Source organism: Cavia porcellus, unplaced genomic scaffold (assembly GCF_034190915.1).
Source record: "Cavia porcellus strain 051 isolate PalLab524CR breed Dunkin Hartley unplaced genomic scaffold, mCavPor4.1 scaffold_2, whole genome shotgun sequence".
NCBI lineage: Eukaryota > Metazoa > Chordata > Mammalia > Rodentia > Caviidae > Cavia > Cavia porcellus.
The window spans coordinates 76,664,356-76,685,264 of record NW_026947485.1 but is presented as its reverse complement, the minus strand read 5'-3'; the positions used below and the strand labels follow the sequence as shown (position 1 = coordinate 76,685,264).

General features: G+C 46.8%; 1 protein-coding gene across 2 annotated transcripts; it reads right to left on the bottom strand.

Annotated features, from left to right (window-relative positions):
• Nucleotides 1-11,388: 11,388 nt before the first annotated feature.
• Nucleotides 11,389-19,522, bottom strand: Nolc1 (nucleolar and coiled-body phosphoprotein 1). 2 transcript variants are annotated; one of them, XM_005005998.4, is made up of 13 exons: nt 19,313-19,522; nt 16,081-16,136; nt 15,829-15,971; nt 15,593-15,729; nt 14,996-15,152; nt 14,325-14,440; nt 14,097-14,229; nt 13,633-13,761; nt 13,327-13,437; nt 12,577-13,230; nt 12,307-12,413; nt 12,046-12,138; nt 11,389-11,862 (listed from the first exon to the last, which is right to left on the bottom strand). In XM_005005998.4, exons 1-13 carry the CDS (start codon nt 19,430-19,432, stop codon nt 11,704-11,706), a joined length of 2,115 nt encoding a protein of 704 aa, XP_005006055.1. In that variant the 5' UTR covers nt 19,433-19,522; the 3' UTR covers nt 11,389-11,703. The 2 variants fall into 2 exon arrangements, with proteins under 2 accessions (XP_005006055.1, XP_005006056.1); XM_005005999.4 differs by having other exon boundaries at nt 15,829-15,968.
• Nucleotides 19,523-20,909: the final 1,387 nt, after the last annotated feature.

Here is a 20,909-nt window from a genome sequence, read left to right as displayed (position 1 = left end):
CATTTGGGGGTCCAGGAAGAGAGAAGCCAGTCTGTTGGGTCTGGGAAGAGCACAGGAAGAAGCTAGTTTGATCTTCCTGAAAGCTGTGCAACCATAGGGGCCCAGGAAGAGAGAAGCCAGACTGCTTTTCCCCTGAGGCAACTGGCCCGCAGCCTAAGAATCAAGACATGCTCCTCTCATAAGTAACTGGCTGGTTCTGGTTTGGAGGACAGGCTGAGTTGATAGCAACCGAGTCCAAAAACAACCAAATGCTTGTATTGATTGATTGACTTTGCAGGTCTAAGGCTGGTCGTCTGAGCACCTATTAGGAGGATGATGGTATTCAACATGGCAAATATGTGGGATTTCCTTCTGGGGTTTTTGTTTTTGTTTTGTCTTTTTGAGACAGTCTCACTATGCAGTTTATTTATTTATTTATAATGGTACCAGGGATCGAACTCACCATCTTGCAGTTGCCAGGCAGGTACTTATGCCACTGAGCTAAATCCCCAGCTTCCCTATGCAGTTCAGGCTGGCCTTGAGCCCACTTTGTAGCCCAGGCTGGTCTTGAACTCACAGCGATTCTCCTTCCTCAGCCTCCTGAGTGCCGAGATTACATGTGTGCACCACCACACCCGTCCCTTCTGTCTTGTTTTTGAAATCCAGTATTTTTTTACTGTTTTGTTTTGTTCAATGCTCTGTTTTGCTTGGTTCTATTCTGTTTTGTTTTATCTGACTTTACTACGTCAGAAATGGACAACTGTTGTGAAAATAACAAAATCTATTATGGCAGCCATTGCTGACAACCTGTTATCCTATTTTGAAGTTCTGTACCATGTTCACTGCTTTGTTTTGATTGGGTTTATTCTGTTTTGTATTGTTGCGTTTTATTCTCCTTAAAACAATAATAAATAAAAAGAAATGCAGCTGAAGATTTAGCTCCGTGGCACAGTACCTACCTGGCAAGTGCAAGGTCATGAGTTCGATCCCTGGTACAAAAAAAAAAAGCACTAGTTTTCCCTTCCTTCTGTGGTTCTTTGAAAAAGTGTCTCACTATGTAGTCCAGGCCGGCCTCAAACTCTATGACCCTTCAGCTTCAGCTCCCTGAAGGCTGAGATTACAAGTTTGCGCCACCTCCCTGGTTGTCTAGTGGTTAAAAAAAAAAAAAAAATTAAAAAAAACAAAACAAAAAAAACAAGCTTGCGCCACTATAGCCAGCAGATACATTAGCCTCTTAAATCATATAGAAGACAAAAAGTAGAGTTGCAAAGTGTTAGCTTGTGTAATTACCCACCGGCTTGCTACTTCTGGTGACTTTGGGTTAATGTTCAATGCCATTTCACATTCTGCTATTTCTCTGAGAATCTCTGCTAGGCCAAGTCTAGTGGCAGTGAGCCTCCTTGGTTTTTGCTTATCTGGGAACATGTTCACTTATTGTACTTCTGGGTTTTTTCTTTTAGCAGCACCGGGGATTGAACCCAGACCTTTACATTGCGCTATATATGGCTCAACCCTTTTCCTTTTGTTTCATTTTGAGGCCAGGTCTCACTAAGCTGACAGACTGCCCAGGCTGGCCTTGAATTTTCAATCCCCCTGGGTACCTAGAATTAGAGATGTGCACCACACTTAGGTTTCACCCACATCTGGAGGACAGTTTTGTCACATATAGGATTTTTAAATTTTTTTATTATTTTAATTTAAAGAAAATAAAACCAAACAGAATAAAACCAATTAAAACAAACCAGTGTAAGGACTTCAAAACAATAGGAAATCAACAATGGTTACCATAATACCTCTTGTTGTCTTCAAAATAGCTGCAGATTGCTTCAGACATATGAAAAATCAAACAAAACAGAACAGAACCAATACAAATAAATCAATAAATGCAATAAAGAACTTCAAAACAAGAGTAAACCCAAGGGGGCTGGGGATTTAGTTCAGCGGCATAAGCGCCTGCTTGCAAGCGCACTGTGGTGAGTTTGATCCCCAGTACCAAAAAAAAAAAAAGGGTAAACCCAAAACAGCTGCCGTAATATATCTTGCCATCTTTGAAATAGCTGCCCATGGATATAATAAAATCAAATAAAATAAAACCCAACAAAACAATGAAAATGATACAGGACTTCAAAACAAGATGATAGAGAATTAACAATCACTGTCATCTTCAGGAGATCCCCTTAGATGCTGCACTGTGTACTGTTATCCTCTGAATAGATGATCAGATGACCAGCTTCAGGCCTGCAAAGTCAGTGAAACATTTACACTCTAAGCATTAAGCTGCATTTTACCTCAATAGCAGCCTGTTTCTCCAAATCAGCCAGTTGCTTAGGGTGGTGGTGGAGTTGGCTCTTCTTGTTTCCCAGCCCATGTGCTGGAAGAGGCTGGTATCTGCTCTCCCCCTGCTGGGAGCCATTGAAACTAGAAATTGACCACATGTGCAAGGGTGGAGGACCAGCCCAAGAACAAAGAGCACCAGGGGCAGCCACCTAAAGAAGCTGCTTCAGCCCAAAGAACACTCAGCCCCAAGACCATCTGAGCAGTGGGTTACTAGGACAACAGGGTGTCAGGTGACATTAAGTTGCTAAAAGGTTTTAAAAAACACCCCCTGAGGGAGGGGCAGTTCCTTTCCCCCCATCAGGAGGATAAGGACTCCACCTGACCCCAGATTTGTCTCTTTATTCTGTCAATCCTAGTGGCCCTTCACCCCAAGAACCTCAAGAACTGCATGGGTCATGGCGTCCCCGCAATGGCCTGTGCATGCTGCCAATTGGGAGGGCTTGCTTCTTGGTGACTTCACCATTCTGTAGCCCCACAGTCCACCAATGTCGCTGCTTCACGGGGGGGGGGGTACTGGGGGGGCTGGCACTCAACTCCCCTCCCCCATACAGGGTTCTTATCTGAGAGCTTTTTTCTTTTAGCATTTTGACTGTATCAGCCTTCTGTCCTCCAAAGTGTCTAATAAGAGATCTCAGAATTATACAAGGTCTCGCTATGGAACCCAGGGTGGTCTTGAACTCAAGGCTGTCTTCCTGCCTTGGCCGCCTGAGTGCTGGGATCACAGGTGTGAACCATCACACTCTACTTCTCCAAATAACCACTTTGTCCTTCTCTCTCTCTTTCAATCCTTTTTCTGTTCTTCAGACAGTAATATCCAATATGCTTTCTCCAAGTTCATTTATTCTTTTTTTTTTTTTTTCTTTTTCCTTTTTATCGGTACCAGGGATCAAACTCACCACTGCCTGCTTACAAGGCAGGTGCTTATGCCACTGAGCTAAATCCCCACCCCCCTCACTTATTCTTATGCCTCTTAATCTGCCTTTGTAACCCTCTACTGAATTTTTATTGTTATTGTTCTTTGCAGCTCCAGCATTTTTTTTTTCCCAGTACTGAGGATCAAATTCACGATCTTGCACTTACCAGGCAACCACTTGAGCCGCGGAGCTAAATCCCCAGCTTTTTTGTCATTTTTTAAAATATCATTATGGATACATCCACTTTGTTTCTTCACCTCATTCTTTAATTCTTTGAGCTTGTTTTGGAGACAAGATCTTGCTGCGCAGTTAGGCTGGCCTTGAACTCACTTTGTAGCCCAGTTTGCCCTCAGCCTTCTGAATGCTAGAATTACATGCATGTGCCACCATGCCTGAATCTGACCTGGCACTGAGGCAGGCTATTTATGTGTTTGTTTTGTGGTACTGGGGGGGTCACACGGAGGTGCTCGTGCATGCTAGGCTCCCTCCACTGAGCTACACACGTTCCCAGCCCCCTTTAAATTTACTTTCAGGACCAGGGATATAACTCAGTGGCATAGTACTTGTCTAGCAAGCGCGGTCAGGAGTTTGAGTTCCGGTACCAAAAAGAAAAAATAAATTTGAGACCTCATTAAATTTCCCATGCTGACCTTTAATTTTCAATCCTCCTGCCTCTGCTGCCCAGCCTGAGTAGCTGGGATCATAGGTGAGCCCCAGAACACCCACAAAGCAGTCAGTTTAGTCTTTAAGAGATCTGTCTTCATGTCTCTGCAGAGACCATCTGTATATATTATTTTCCTTTGAAGGTGCCTTTCTTTCCTGCTTCTTTGTATGACTTATTTTTTTATGCTATGGTTGAAAGCTGGACATTTGAAACTAGTAATGTGAGCCAGGCATGGTGATGTATGCCTTTAATTCCAGCACTTGGGAAACTGAGGCAGGAAGATCCCTGTGAATGAGACCAGCTTGGGCCACATAGTGAGTTTAAGATGAGCGTCAACTACAGAGTGCGACCCTATCTCAAAAGAGAAAAGAAAGAAAGAATGTGGAAACTGTGGGAATCATTCTCCCCTTCCCCAGAATTTTTGTGGTCCTTGTGTTTACTATTATCTTCTAATTGCTAAACCAGCTGTAGTGAGCCACACCTGTAATCGCAGCATTTGGGAGGCTGAGGCAGGAGTACTGTTGCAAACCCGAGGACACTTTGGCTATCAGTGAGTTCAAGCCAGCCTGGACAACAACGCTGGACCTGTCTGAACTCTCCCCAAATAAATAAAAATAAGAATTGTTGACAGGTATAGCTCAGTGGTAGAGAAGAAAGAAAAGAGCAAGAAAGAAAACTAGCCATGATATTGCACTTTGTAATCCTAGTAGCTGGGAGGCTAACGAATCATGAATTTCTGGCCGATATAATGAAGTACTGTAAGTGGAAAGGAGGAGAAAGCCGCACAGCTTAGCCAGGTCTGGTGGTAGCTGCTGCAGAGAAGGCAGAAACATCCCTGGAGCTTGAGAGTCTGAGAGCAATGTGGGTGGCAAGGTAAGATACCCATCTAAAAAGGAAAACTGTGGCAGGCATACCTGTGCCAAGAGTCAGCCTGAGGTCAGTTCCTGTGGTTTCATGGCTCTGGCATAGGAAGGTGCTTGAACTTGCTTATATAGCCCAGGTTGGCCACGAATTTATGGCAATCCTCTTGCCTCAGCCTTCAGGTGTGCGCCACCAGGCCCAGAACAAAACTCTTTTAACATTCTTTTATTTAGTGTTACATTTGTTTTTCAAGACAGGGTCTTGCTGTATAGTACAAGCTGTGTACTGCAAACTGAACAGCTTGTTATCCTCCTGCCTCAAACTCCCAAGTGCTGGGATTACAGGGGTGTACCACTGTGCCCAGCTCACATTTTATCTGTCTCCAAAAGGGGATAGAAAAATGAAAGGAGTGGAAAAGGTAGCAGCCTCCTAAGCGCCCTGGGAGCCCCTTCAGCTCAGTGAAAGGGTCTATAACAAAGTGAGTAGAGAGCAGCTGTGGGGGACACCTCTCTGGGTGCCCCTGTGGTCATATGCAGCAGTCAGCTGTCAGGGCCGTGATGCCCCCATATTCCCTACACCTGGGGAGCAAGGGCATCTCTTGCAGGCTGTACACAGGACAGGCATGGTGTCATGTAGACAGGGCACAAAGCTGCGCTTGAACCCAAAGCCAGGGCTGGGGTGGGGATCAGTGATAGAGCACTGTGCAGCATGTGTGAGACCCCAGGTTCCTTGCCCAAAGCAGGAGCATGCATGTACGTGTGCATATGCACACATGTACACATGCACAAGTCCATCTGATCTTCTGCACTAGATGCTGCTGTCTTCCACAGATCAGACTCAAAGGTAAAAGCAGAGAATTTCTTGACCTCCCAAGACCCTGCCTGGAGTTACCTTAGCTGGCACAGCCAGCTCACCATCGCTGCTCCCAGGCTGAGCCCAAACAGTCTTGCTCTCTGAAGACCTGGGAGCACCGTCCTGGGCTTGTACATGAAGCCTCAGCCTTACTCTGCAAACGGCCTGGCCTCAGCCCCACGGCCAGCCTCTCACCCTGTCCCCACTGCACGGCACCCCAGCTAGACCTGGCTGCATCTCCCCATCCAGAGCAGACAAGGTACTTCCCTAAGACACGGTGCCTATGCGAAACGTGAGCCTGAACATGCAGTCAAGTGAGTCAACCTGAATCACTGCTCAGTCAAGCAGTCCTAGTCACAGCTCTAGTCTCGTCTTTGTGGGCACCATTTGCTGCCCTTCTTCACGTCACTCCACAAGGATTGGTACCTGAGCCTTGACTTTTACAAGCCATGCTGCCTGCAGTGGGCTCACAGGTAACACACGCCACCCTTGTGGATAAAAAGCAGACTAAAGACCAGAAGGGCTTCTCTTCACAACTCTCCAGAACCAGGAAGCCTCAAATAAGGGCTCATGTCTTATTCATCTCTACCAAGCACACAGCAGGCTTGCATTCCTCAAAGAGCCCTGGGAATCCAGAAGTGGCCTCTGCTGGGCACTTAAGAGTCTGATGACCAAGTGCACACTGTGGACAAGATCACCCCTGGAAGAAGCCAATTCCTATAAGCAACCATCCCAGGGCCTGGGAGGCAAGAACCCCTCCACACAGCCCTCGCCCCTGTAGCACAGGAAGAGTTGATAGCAACTGAGGTACCAAAACATCTTAGTGTTTGCATTGTATGATTGACTTTGCAGGCCTAAGGCTGGTACTCTGAGCACCCAGTAAGAGGATAACACATGCAAATAGCAAACATGGAAGATTTTCTTTTTTTTTTTTGTCCTGTTTTTGAAATCCAACATTGCTCTCGTTTTGTTCCATTTTATTGGTTTTTTTTATCTTTTTTGAGACAGGGTCTCTATGTAGTTCAGGCTGGCCTTGAGCTCACTCTGTAGCCTAGGCTAGTCTCGAACTTGCAATGATCCTCCTGCCTCAGCCTCCTGAGTGCTGGGATTACAGGCGTGAGCCACCACGCCCAGCTTATTGTTTTGGTTTCTTCAATGTTCTGTTTTGATTGGTTTCATTCTGCTCTATTTTTTTTTTTTGTTTTTATTAGGTCTGATGGCACTCGCAGTAATTTTTAAGATGACAAGTGGCATTATGGTAGCCATTGTTTTTTTAAATCGGTACCGGGGATCGAATCATGATTGCCTGCTTGCAAGGTAGGTACTTATGCCGCTGAGCTAAATCCCCAGCCCCTATGGTAGCCATTGTTGATTCCTGTTTTGAAGTCCTGTATCACTTTGTTTTGTTTTGATTGGCTTTATTCTGTTTTATTTTGTTTGGTTTTATTCTCTTTAAAATTAAAAAAAAAAAAAAATCAAATGATTTTTAAAAAAAGATCCCCATCTGCTGGCTGCTCCAGGAACTGCAGACACCTAAGCAGGTGTGGATAAGTCTGGAAACAACAGTTCTATTATTCTGGCAGCCAAGAGAGCACCAAGAGTATTCACCGAATAGCAATCACCTATGTAGTAAATGAATTAAATAAAGTACTCACTTTGAACATAAAATGTCACTGCTGGGCATGGTAATGCACACCTGTAATCTCAGCACTCAGGAAGCTGAGGCAAGAGGATCACTGCAAGTTGGAGGCCTGCCTGGGTTACACAGTGAGCTTAAGATCAACCTGGACTATACACATAGTGAGACTGTTTCAAAACAATAAAATAAAAGTTTAAATCTGGCATTATCTCCCCTGTCCCCATACACACTGGCTGGATCTATTCTAAAGTTTTCTTCTCCTGTGGAAAAATATTTCCTCTACCATGCACACTGTGTGCCCTTCTCATACTTGGCAAAGTGCTACTCTTCAGGATGCTTGGCCAAGGTGGCCAAGGTGGCCCAGGTGGCCAATGTGGGCTAAGACCTCCTTGCATACCTCCCTTGGGAGCACTATGCTGGTCCTCAGGACAGAAGGCAGCATGGTGAGCAGTGTTCACTGCCTGGGTCCCTTCATTGGACCTTCAGCTCTCAAGTTCTCTTATTGGCACTCAAAGCACAGAGAGCTGGGGGCAATGGTGGTACAACCTATGATGCCAGGACTTTGGAGGCCAAGAAAGGAGAGGATTGTGAGTTCAAGACCAGCCTGAACTACACAGTGAGACTATGATCAGAAAATAAAAACAATACCGAAAGCTGTTTTCAGATATAAGTCAAGAGACCTGGATTCTCAGGGCACCCCGAAATTCTTATTTTGTCAACCTTAGGAAAAAAATCACCTGATATTCTAAGCTTTCAAAGCAGCTCTAAGGCAGGAGCTGCTCTGCATTCCAGGGGATGCTTGGCAATGTTTGCAGCTCTTGGGGCTGTCACATCAGGGAGGTGGCATTCAGTACACATCCTGCAACACAGCCGTCCTCCAATGCCGACAATGGGCAGAATGAAGTACCAACTTCTGACGCAGGGCCAGGGACTCTTAAGATCTGCAGCCTCTGGGGGTTCAGTTCCCCAGCACCACAAAAATTAAATTAAAAATTCATTTAATGGAGCAAACAACAGTGACAGAGTGCTTACAAGTGCCAGGGACTGTGCTAAGTGCTTGCCACGCACGCTCAGTCCTTGTGTCAGCTGAGGCAAGTTGTGCCCTGGCTAAGGCTGACTTCAACTCCCAGCAGTGTGTGTGCTCACATACTCGAACACAGAGAATAAGTTTAATGTTGTTTCACCAAAGTAAAACAGATCCTCCAAAGATGAGTAGTATTTTCATTTCAAATAGCAAATAAATCTGGTAAGTAGTACTGGCTAAAGGACAAGCAAAAAGGCACTTCTCCAGGGCTGCGGATTTAGCTCAGCAGCATAAGCGTCTGCCTTGCAAGCAGGCAGTCGTGAGTTTGATCCCTGGTACTGATAAAAACAAAAAAGACAAAAAAAAAAGGCACTTTTCTGAATTTGTTGCTGGAATTACAAATTACTGCAACGGTGTTGGAAGGCAACAGTGACCAAAGTGTTAACAGGACTGGAGAATCCAGCAGCAGGGACACCGTCCTAGCTCACAGGAGGCACAGCCTCTGCTTCCAATGCTTGCTTCTTCTTCGGAAGGAGCGTCTGCCAGGTGTAAGCAAAGGCGCTGTGAAGTGGAGGGAGACAGACAGGCTCCACACAAACAGAGCCACTGCTGGTGGGACCAGTACACTGCCGCTTTGGTATCTAAAGAGGGGGAGAAGCAGAGGCCCTAGAAAGCCACCTCCCAAGCACTGATGACTATACGTAGACACCCTCTGCAGGGGCAACAAGTCGGGGCTTACACTAATGCCATTAAACAGTAAAGGAAAGGTGTGGGCAGATGGGCTTTCGCTGTGCTGGGACAGTGCCCAGGGCCACACACACAAGATGCTAAGCAGGTGCTGCACAGCTGGGATGCACCACTGGTCTCTACCTCATGTCCTCTCTGGTAGAGCAACTTTTTCAACGCTCCTGACTCTTGAGACCAGAACTTCACAACGCTCAGCACTCTAGGGGTGGGCCCAGTAGCAGCACTGGGCTCCCCGGATGGTTCTAATGTTAAGACCAACGGCCAGCAAACCCTTTTTTCTTGGAACAGCGTCTTGCTCTGTAGCCTAGGCTGGCCTTGAACTCAGCAATCCTCCCTACCTTAGCCACCCAGGCACTGGGATTACAGGCATGTGCCACCACACCCACTTTTGTTTTTGGTGAGGGGTTAGCAAACCTTTTCTACAAAGAGCCACCTATTAGACATTTAGGCTTTGGAGGTCATTCACAGGATTTCTTACTTACAGAGCTCTTTTATAAATGCAAAACTGCCCATGGAGGTACACATGGGCAGCTGAGGTAGACGTCTGACAAGTTTGAACCTAGACTGGGCAAATTAAAGACAGTGTAAGAATTATTATTTTTTGTACTGGTAATTGCACTCAGGGCCTTGTATTCTCCAGGCAGGTGCTGTGCTGATGAGCTAAATCCCTATACCAGTATCAGAATTAAAACACATTTTTTCAGAAATTTTAAAAGGGGCTGAGATGCAACTCAATGCAAAGACCCGGGGGTTAGCTCCCCATTACTGCAGAAAAATAAAGGCAAAACTCATTCTTTTTTTTGTTGTTGTCTTTTTCCTTTTTATCAGTACCGGGGATCAAACTCACGACTGACTGCTTGCAAGGCAGGCGCTTATGCCGCTGAGCTAAACCTCCAGCCCCCAAGGCAAAACTCATTCTTAGTTCCTCAGTCATAAAGTGGCCGTGGGCTGGATTTGGCCAATAGGCCACCTGGCCAACCCCCAATATGAATGACTGCAATAAAGGGACGAGACGTGGTCACGGACAGCAAGCACACTATGCCTGAAGCCTCTGCACAGCCTGCCCAGGGGCACCCAGTCTGCCTGAGGAAGGGGGCGGTACACACTCACAATAGTGTTACAAACAGTCTCACAATGCCAGTTACAAACCAGCCAGTTTATTACTTTGTAGTAACACAGAACTTTTCCCATGCAGACTGAAGCACCCACAGCAACATGAATAACGGATGCTCTTCCTAGTTACACGGAAAACCAAGTTTTAACACATTGTTTTGTGTGGAATCCAAGGGGAAGCTACATGTAAGACTCCACATCACCCATGAAAGCCTGAGGCATACAGTTGTAGGACAGGGCCAGCCCACCCTCCAGAGCTGTCAATTGCCCCCAAGGCCCTCCCTGGGCAGGGCTCTGCCAGCAGTGAAGTCTGTGCCCACAGCCCCGCCTCAGCTGACCAGCCTAGGATCTTCACCTCTGCTCACTGCTGTGTGTGCAGCACCTTTTGCGTGGAGCACTTCCCACTGAGCTGCACGCCAGCCCTGTCTACAGCTTTCACTTTTAACCTCAGTGGTAAGGTTACAGAGGGGGTATGTCAATTAGTCCATGTCCCACCGGAGGCCATAGCAGGCCTGGCAGGATGCACTGTCAACCCCTCTTCCCATCTGGAATCCTCTCCAGTCCCACCTGTTAGCACAGACAGAGGCCACCTACAAATCCTGCAACCAGCCACTTCATGAGAACTGAGGTTCTTTAATCAGTTTCTTTCCTCCCACGCTTTCTGATTAAGTGATTCACAAACATGTAGGAACAGAACTAATTCTGGGTCTCCATTGTTACCAAGACAGAAATTGCCAAGGAAAAGGGCCTTCTCACATAAAATTAGTTCTATTTTGTTCTCAATCATGTAAAAACAAGGGCAAGGGAAGATGTGGTCTTCAGCTTAGTGTAAGACTGCAAGCGCCCAGTTGTCCAAAAATGTCTCTGAACAGTACAAGAGATTGCTTTTTTTTTTTTAAGAGATTGTTTTTGAATTAAAGCTAAATACATTGCAAACATATAATGACAAAATTACAAAAGACAAGTAAAACTGACCCATCCATTCATACCAGAGTTCTGTAACAAAATAGTGAATTTTATCCCAAAAAGCTGGTACCTTCGTGCTGGCTGACACTTCTGCCCCAGACAGCGGGTGACACCCAGCACACACACTCACCGCCTGCTCCTGAAGCAGCCCTATTGGGCCTCAGGAGACTCGATCATTCTCCTGGGCAGAAACGCTTGAATTATAAACACCCGTAAAGTGGTTCTTTACTGTGTCTTGAGGAATAGCAGTGATTTTATCTGTGGGAACCCATCTCTGAAAATCACAACAGAAACCAATGAGAAATCATTTAATACAAAATATATAAATTTCACAGCAGGAGGCCTTCCAAAGAACAAGGGGAACAACCAAAATGTATTTGTTTAAAAACAACACTCCTCTTACTTTGTCCCTGATATTCAAGGGGTGCAGGGAGTCAATCTGTACAAAACTAGGACACAGAAAAGGACCAGAGGAGTTACTATGCTGTAAAGGCCCAGGACCTACTCTAAACTTCTGTCCTCGCCAAGACACCCCTCTACCCCACCAGAGCAGAGGAATCCCAGTTCCACGCAAGTAGCCGTCAATCATTGCCCTTGCTCGCCCAGGTTACTCGCTGTCAAACTTGACGGAATTGACCTGCACAGAAATGGAGCCTCCTCGGTAGCTGCCTCGCTTCTTCTTGGTTTTCTCGTGCCGGAAGGACTTGCCCTTGGTGAACTTCAGAACCTGATTGGCCCGTTCCCCCCAGTCTCCAGCTGCACCTTTCTACAAATGACAGAGCAAGAGCCAGTTAACGCCTGCAAGGACAACACCAGGACCATGTCACCTTCTTGTCTTCTCCCTCTCTGCACCAGGCTACTGGACCAAGACCTTCCCGCTAACTTTAACAAGCAGCTGACACTGTTCTCCCAACACTTCCCCAACAATGGAACACGGTCTCTCCCTCACCTTGGCATCAAAGGAGTTGTCTGCCACTCGTGAATCCACCTCTATGTCCTCCTCCCTGACCCTTCGAAATGGGGAAGATGCTCTTTTCTCTCCCTGGAAAAGAACGAAGCAGTAAATTAAAGATGAAGTGCTCATCGAAACAGCTTCCCACAGTGACATGCATCCTGCACTTGGCCAGGGTAGGCCAAGCTGTGATGATGACCCAGGTTTTCTTCCTAGCTCTGAAGGTCTGGTTCCTGAGAAGAAAAGAAGACAACTTACTTTCTTCCTTTTTGGAAATGTGTTAGGAGTCTGGAGCTTAATCTTCTTGGCTTGAGGAGTCTCTGACTCCTTGACTGCCTCCTTCTGCTTCCGTTTCTTTCCTGACTCTGCAGAACAAAAGCCACACTCAGGAGCCAGGTTCCCTTTCTTCCCCTGAGCTTCCCAAAGGACCGCCAGGGGGAGCCGAACATGGGCCTCCACCCACAACCCACCCCCAAAGCACATCCTGTCCGGACTTGGGGGCAGAGCCCAGATTTTCCAGGCACAGACCTGGCTTAGCGACAGCCACTGTTGCCTTTTTCTTCTCTCCTTCCTCCTCCTCGGTAACCTCATCAGACTTCCCATTGTGGGCAGTCAGTACAGAGGTGCCGTTGGCCTCTGGAGCCTGTGGTCGTGCAGTGGGCCCCATCTTGGGTTTCTCCACCTCTTTATCTTCCTCACTGGAATCCTCGGAGGAAGAACTGCTACTGCTCTCAGCCTTGGCTTTCTTGGTAGAGACTGCCTTGGGTAGGGCTGCCACTCCTGCCACCTTCTTGGGCTGCTTTTTAGCCAGGGATTTGGTTGTCTTCTCTTCCTTCTCCTCTTCCTCCTCCTCCTCACCGCTGGAGCTATCAGAGTCAGAGCTGCTGCCCCCACCAGCCTGGGCAGCCTGTTTGGCAGGCGGAAACGGTGCTGCTTTGGCAGTCACCCTTGCCTTCGGGGTGGCCACAGTCGTCTCCTCCTCACTGGAACTGCTCTCTTCCTCACTAGAGCTGCTATCAGCCTTTCTGGTCAGAGGCTTTGGGCCGCTGCCTGCAAGCTGCTTGGGAGTGGCAGTTGCTGTCTTAGCAGCAGGTGGCTTAGCAGTGGCAGCTGGCTTACTTGAGGAATTCTTGGAGCTACTGGATGGCTTGGAAAGAGCTTCCTCCTCGGAGCTGTCAGAGTCTACACAGAAGGGCAGAATAATCAGGCTTCAGAGGAGCTCTAGAAGCAGCCCAAAGGAGAGAGCGTCATTACTACTCCAGGGGCCTTGTGCCTCACCTGAGCTGTCTGAAGAGCTCTCTTCTGCGTTCTTCGCTGGAGCTGGTTTAGTGGCTCCTTTAGAGACAACTGCTTTAGCTGGGGGTTTCTTCTCTTCCTCAGAACTTGAATCTGGGGAGAACCTGTGGCATTATGCTAGGGCCAGAGGCCCAACTCAAGCAGGAGGGGAAGAGAAGATGGCAAAGAAACCTAGCACCTTAACACAGTCCCAGTGCAGTCAAGTGCTCTAAAACAACAAAGGCCTCCAGGCCTTGTTCTCATACACACGCCTGCACCCACTTCTGGGGGAAGTTGCACCTCCCTTACCAGACTCGTCACTGCTGTCCTCACTGCTTTCCTCGGAATGCTTCTTCTCTAGAGCTTTCTTGGAAGATGGGGCTCCCAGAGGCTTCTTTGGTGGGAGAACAGAAGGTGGAGGCACAGAACTGTAGGGACCTGTTTAAAAGGTACAGTCTGGTGGCTTTAAAATATGTACACAAGTGCTAGGTATGTGGCTGAAGCACCACACTTGCCAGAACCCCAGCACTGAGAAAACTAAAGCCCACAAAAATTCTTTAATATTGCCTTTCTAAGAGATGGAGTTTAATTCTCTTTTGAGTACAGGCACTGTCACTTCTGCTGAAGTGATAGTGTGTCACTTCTGGGCTTAAGCTCCATGAAGCAGAATGGCTGCCCCTGGCTTTCCTGGGAGCACACAGCAGCCCCAAAAGAGTAAGGGTCCTGACGGCACCTGACCCAGCCAACCCTACTGCCTGTTTGTATCCAATTACCTGGTTTCTTCTTGGTGGTCTTTTTCTGTTCCTCTTCCTCCTCACTGGAGGACTCTTCACTACTAGAACTCTTCTGGGCTACAACAGGTACTTTTACAAGGGCCTTGGTTACAGCTTGCTTTTTAGGTGTAGTCTGCATCAGAGAGAATCGATTTATCAGAGAAGAACGCTGATGCAAACAACCCTGCCCCTGGGAACACCACCCCCATGTTTTCTCTGACAGGAGACCTTGAGGACAGCTGCTTCCGTCTCCTCTGAATCATCGCTGCTGCTGCTGCTGCTGCTGCTGCTGCTACTGGCGGCTTTGCCATTGGCCACCTTAGGTACTGTTTGAGCTGGTGCACCTAAGAAGAGAAAGTGAACAAAGCAAAGAATCTTAGGACAAGCAAGAGACCACGTGAGAACTGCTTTCCATTTGAGCACAAGAGTCTCCTAGGTTAACTAAAGACCAGCCATGATGGCAAAGGCCATGGTTTATTAGGAATAAAGCAAGACTCTCCTGCCCAACATCAGAGATACAACTAATTAAAAAAGGATGGCAAGGTAAAATTCACCTAAACACCTCCCCTGAAGCCTTTCGCTTCTAGCTCTACTCAGAAAAGCTTACACAAATCATAACTTACTTTACAAGGAAAAGTACTCAAACTTTCTGTAAAAAAAACCTGACACTGATCATCAATACCTCTTGTTCAGCAAACAATATAATTTTACCTTAATGCTTACTACGCAATTTTTTTTTTTTTTTTTTTTTTTGGATACCAGGGATCAAATTCATGACCTCAAACTTTCCAGGCAGGTGCTGTGTCACTGAGTTATAGCCCCAGCCCCACTGGGGGCAATTTTAACACCTGCACCTAGAGCACTCTGGTCCCAGCCCCACTCTTGGGAAACAGCAGTACCTGGTTTGGCTGGGGCTTTCACTGCCACAGGTGCTGTCTTCAGCTTCTGGTTCTTTGGTGCCTCATCCTCTGAACTGGAATCAGAATCAGAGTCAGAACTCTGGGCCTTCTTAGGAGGAGGTCTGGCTGCCTTGGCTTGAGGTTTAACTCCCTTTTGCTAAAAAAAAGTAAGACAGGAAATCAGCAAGAGCTTCTGAGTACTCAAAGGGCATCTGAGGCTTTTATTTTCTAGGGGTAAAGAAAACATGATGGGTGGGGAAAGCATATATGATTAAGGGAAAAACAAAAATTGGGCATGATAGCACTTCTGCGACCCTAACACTTGGGAGGTTGTTCTAGGCCAGCCTGGACTACAAAGCAAGATCCTGTCTCAATAAGTTAACTATTTCAAACACTGTCCTTGTCCCTGTCACATCCTAGTAACTATCCCAAACACTCGATTTCTTCAACTTTAAGATCCTCCTGCCTCAGAGAATTTGCAATAATAGGCAGACACCACCATGCAGCTACACAATCTCTGGCCAGAAGCAAAGGGCAACTTTAGCATTTTCCTTTCTAAACCCTTAACCAATCCTCTTTCTTCCCAAAGAGGCAAACCTGGACAGTGTTGACCTTTCTGTCTTCCTCCTCATCATCATCACTGGATTCCTCACTGCTGCTGCTCTCTGAAGCTTTGGCCACAGTCTTTCCAGGACGTTGAGATGGAATGGCCTTCTTGGCTGGCACAGGTACAGCTGAATAAAAAAAACAGGCCCAGAAAAAAATCAGCCCGTCATCTAGGCAGCCGGCAAATTCTCTTCCTGAAGCCACTGAGCCCAAACCACTTGCCTTACCAGATTTCTTAGCTGGAGCTACTTTAACTTCTTCCTCCTCACTGCTGTCCTCACTGCTGTCACTGGATGAACTGCTCTTCTTAGCCTTCTTAGTCACTGGTCCATTTGCCTGTAACTTCCGCTTTGGGGCTTTGGTAGACCTGCTGGAGTAGAATGTGCTAACTTCTGGGGGTTCGGGACCTTCTCAAACCAAGGAACACAGCCCAGCCCATATGGAAAGAAAACAGTGCAAGAGGAACATGGAAGGCTTACTTGAGCCAGAAGCTATAGATGTCCAGGAGGGAGGAGGCGTTGGCATCCTGCTGCGCCTACAGGAAAGAGAAATGGGTGAGGAAATGTTACCCTGATTAGTTTAGCAGAGGCCAGGTTTTGTGTTATTCTTTTATTAACTGTGATTTATTATATACTTACTAAAGTTGGAATAAATGTTATGCCCTCGTAAGACTTTTCCAACTTGAATAAAGTAGGAGAAAGTATTTTACCTATGTATCTCCAATTTTTGGTTAAAGAAAGACACACACTATCCTACAGTTTATAGCACTATATATCTCCCTTACCGCCAATCTGTAGTTATCAAAGATTTCTTAAAAGTTCACTCTTTCTACCCTAGTAATGTACTACCTAAGAATTTAATCCTAGGCACATACACTAACACAAGGTAGTGTTTGATTTAATAGGGATTATCAGACCAAATTAACAGAAGTCACCAAGTGCTGGGCATGCCACTTGGGAGGCTGAGACAAGAGGATCGCCCTGAGTTTGAATCCAGCCTGGGCTACAAAGTAAATTTAAGGCCATCCTGAACTGCATAGTGAAAATGTTTCAAAAAAACAAAACAAAACAACCACCACACACACACAAAAGGAAGCAAGCTTTCAAGTGGTAACTGGTAAATACGCTACAACAGATTTCAAAAACATCTGTGGGGACGGGGCAAATACAAAGCTTCCTCTTTTTAGCTGTTCCCTTTGCCCTTCAAACTGCAGACATATTTTTTTTTAAAGTGGAGATTTGTTCCTACTTGATTAAAGATTGAGTAGAATTCTTAAAGAAAAGAGATTTATATATACAGTTAAGAGTTTCATTCAACCAGGTGTGGTGGTACAGAACTAAAAACCTGGCACTCAGGAGGCTGAGGCAGTTGGACCACTGTAAGTCAAGACCAACCTGGACTACAGAGCATTAACTGATGTAAAAATGCCAAAACATCCCACAAGAACACAGTCTCATAGGCCAGGTAGTATGCTCCACATACATGCAAATGTGAACTCACCTTGTCAGGTATTACTTTTTTTGGGGGGGAGGGGGGCGGTGTACAGGGCATTAAACTCATGACCTCAGGCTTGCCATGCAAGCCCTTATGCCACTGAGCTAAATCCCTGGCCAGGTACTACCATTTGACCCTGGGAAAATTATTGAATCCCTTAGACTGGGTGTTTTTGTTATTTTTTGGTAGAGGGGTGGCTTTGTTTTTTTGAGACAGGGTCTTGCTTTGTACCCAAGCTGGCCCTGAACTGCTAATCTTTCTGCCTCAGTCTCCTGAAGGCTGGTGTGCACCACCAGACTGTTTTCTTCCGTATAAAATAGTAACAATTCAGCTGGGGATTTAGCTCTGGCATAAGCGCTTGCCTTGCAAGCAGGCAGTCGTGGGTTCAATCCCTGGTACCGATAAAAAAAAAAAAAAAAAAGGTAACAATCCTACAGGTCTCATTAAATTGAGAGAATAAGAGATGATGAATGCAACAGCATGCCTGTCATCCCAGCCCTCTGGAAACTGAGGCAGGAGGATCACTACAAATTCAAGACCACCTTGTATTACATATCAGATCCTACCTAAAAAAATAAAAATAAAAAAGATGTGGGAGAATGTATGAAAAAGGTGAAGAATAAGGAAACAGCATCCAGACCTAACAATCCTACAAAGATTAGTCTTTGGCACACAAAAACCAATGAATCCCGGCCAGGGATTTAGCTTAGTAGTGTAAACACCTGCCTGGCTACTGTGAGGTCACGAGTTTGATCCCCAGTACCAAAAAACAAAACAAAACAAACAACAACAATGAATCCTAATTCCAAAATGCTTAGTTTCTTGTAGTCTAACAGCAAACTAAAAACAGTTCCAAAAAATAAGCAGTTATATCAGATCATAAGGTAGACAGCCTAACCCTTCCCTAACCCTAGGAAAGTTCTTTATGAGCCTGATTTGAACTCCGTTTGCGCCCGATTCTGCTACAAAGAACAAACCTACCTACCTTTTAGCCATGCTATCATCCCTCATCACAAAGATTACCACTCTATCTTCTCTCCAGATGAGTTCCTGCACAATCACGACGGCACTTCTCGAAATCTAGATTCCCACTGGGCATAGTGGCCAGGCCTGTGATCTCAGTGCTTTGGAGGCTGAGGCAAGAGGATCCTGGCAAGTTTAAGACTGCCCTGGGCTATATAGTGATTCCAAGGCCATCTTAAATTACAAAGTGAAAACCTGTCCCAAAAACACAAGGGCTGGGGATGGGGCTGGGGATTTAGCTCAGCGGCATAAGCGCCTGCCTTGCAAGCAGCAGTCGTAAGTTCGATCCCTGGTACCGATAAAAAGGAAAAAGACAAACAAAACAAAACACAAGGGCCGAGGGACTTTGCTCAGTGGTGTAAGTTCAGCCTGGCAAGTGCATAATTTTGATCCCCGGGGTGTGTGTGTGTGGGGGGGGGGTCCTAGATTCCCTACTCTTCACATTCCTAATCATGTTGCCCTCGCCGGTGTTTGGAGGACCCTAAGCTGCTTTAGCTATAGTAAAAGCCACGACTTGTTTCACACTCCCTGTGTACCAGCACTGAAACTGTTAATATTATACTTTATCTCACAGAAACTCACTAAAATCCTATAAAGTGGATAACGACACCGCAGAAGAAAAGAGACAAAGAGCAATCTGCCAGGATCATACATCTAAAATGCGGCAGACCCTGGTCCCAAGCCTAGATAGGTTTGATTTCATTAGCCAAAGGTCTAAGTTCACTGTATGAGGCTCAAATATACTTCGGTACACCTAAAGGCAGGACGCTACCCTACTCTCATTCATTTTCTTTTGTAGTAAAAGAAATTCAGGCCTTCAATTCTAAAGTGATTTTATTCACCTTCCAATTTCAGGTCAATGCATTCGACCTCAAGGTCGAACGACGCTTTGCCTAACCCCCAAAAGGAGCCCTGTGTGGGACCCGCACCCTCTACCACGTGACCTGGGCACGCGGATCCCACGCCATCGCCGCTGCACAGCTCCCCAGGAAGAAGTTGCGTCTCCTTAGACCTCGTAGGAGACGAGGTTCCGAGGCCCCAGGCTTCCTCCAGTTACCTCGACAGTAAGCACAAAGGACTCGCAAACTCCAGACTAGTGGAACCCACAGACCTCCCCACCTGGAAACCAGGCATGTCGAGGCCAGATGCCGGAGATCATCCACCACGGCCCAGCGTACCAAACCCAGGACTCACAGCGCCTGTCGCTTTGACGAACTTATTGGCCACCTCTGAGAGTTGGTTGTCGCGCAGAAAGCCGAGCACAAGAGGGTACAGGTCGCTGGGAACCACGCGGCGAAAGCCGGCGTCCGCCATCGTCTGGCAATACGCGTCACTACCGTCACTCAGGAAGGGCGACCACAAATTCAGGCCTTCGACCGAGAGTGGGATCTAACGTCATTCCACCGCGACAGCAGGCAGCGGAAGAGGTGGGCTCTGCAGTAACCCCGCCCCCACTGCGGAGGCGGGACATGGCAAAACCAGGAAGCGCTTTCCACTCCCCGGCGCGCCATCTTGTAAGGGCGGAGCCTGCCGGTCTCCTTTGTGGAGGCGGAGCCCTGACGTCAGGGGTGACGTTCCAGGCCCTGGCGGCAAAACTCCCATTTCCCGCGTGCTGCTCTCCTGGAGGCGCGTCACTGGAGCAGTTTCCGGCGCCACAGCTACTACTCGGATTTGAGAGTAATCAATGAATGGACCAGCAGGTCATAGCCACTCTTGTTTCTTCAGATGTGGTTCCAGTGTCCCCCAGCCATGGTGGATAGGTTGATTCCCAAAATCGCCCACTTCACGCAGCTCTTCCCCCTCCTCACTTATGCAGCCTTAGTTCTTCGGCTCCATAAGGGAAGTGGGAGCAACCCAATCAGGATAAATTCTCCTCTGGTCATAACTCGCGGGTTCCAGCAGTCAGCAAGCCTTTTTAACCCTACTCCTTGACTACTTCCCGATAATGTGACTCAGGAAGGACAAGGATCCACTTTTAGACACCATTTTCCTTTGCCTTTATCAAAACAGGCACTTCCTTGTACTACAGAGAATCACATCTGCCTCTGTTCCAGGGTTCTACCTCATGCATTCATTCGAACACGAGCACCCGCTGCGTGCTCAGCATTGCGCTCAAGCTAAAATGATCTCAATGGAAATGTTAATGTGCACACAAGGCCACTTAGAAAACCTTTTTTACAAGTGTGAGTTTCCTCTAGCCCTTGCTATCAAAATCACTCCCTGGAATAGTAGCATTGCCCTGACTTTTGAAATGTTGAATCTCAGGTCCCATCCCAGAATTCAGAAATCTGCCTTCTAAAAAGGTCTCCAAATGATTCAAGTCTTTTAAGTGGGATAAGCAAAGCCTTGACTTATTCCATAGATAACATAACTGAGAAGCCAAGTTTCAAATGTTATTTCACTGGGTATGGTAGCACACGCCTGTAATGTCCACCCTGGGGAAGCTGACACAGTAAAGTGTTTCAAGTTCAAAGCCAGCCTGGGCCACAAAGTGAGCTCAAGGCGAGCCTGAACTGCATAGTGAGTCCCTGTCTCAAAAAGGCCAAAACCAAAAAAAAACTGATGGTTTCACATCCAGGACAAGGACCACTGGGGTGAGCAACTAACCAAGTTTGTAAACTCAGCACCAATAATGAATTAAGGGAACACAGTGCAAGAAACACGCTTTCGGGACATGATGATGCACACCTGTAATCCCAGCACTCAAGAGGCTGTAGCAGAATAGTTGCAAGTTTGAAACCAACCTGAGCTACAAAGTAAACTCAAGGCCAGCCTGAACTGCATAGCAAGA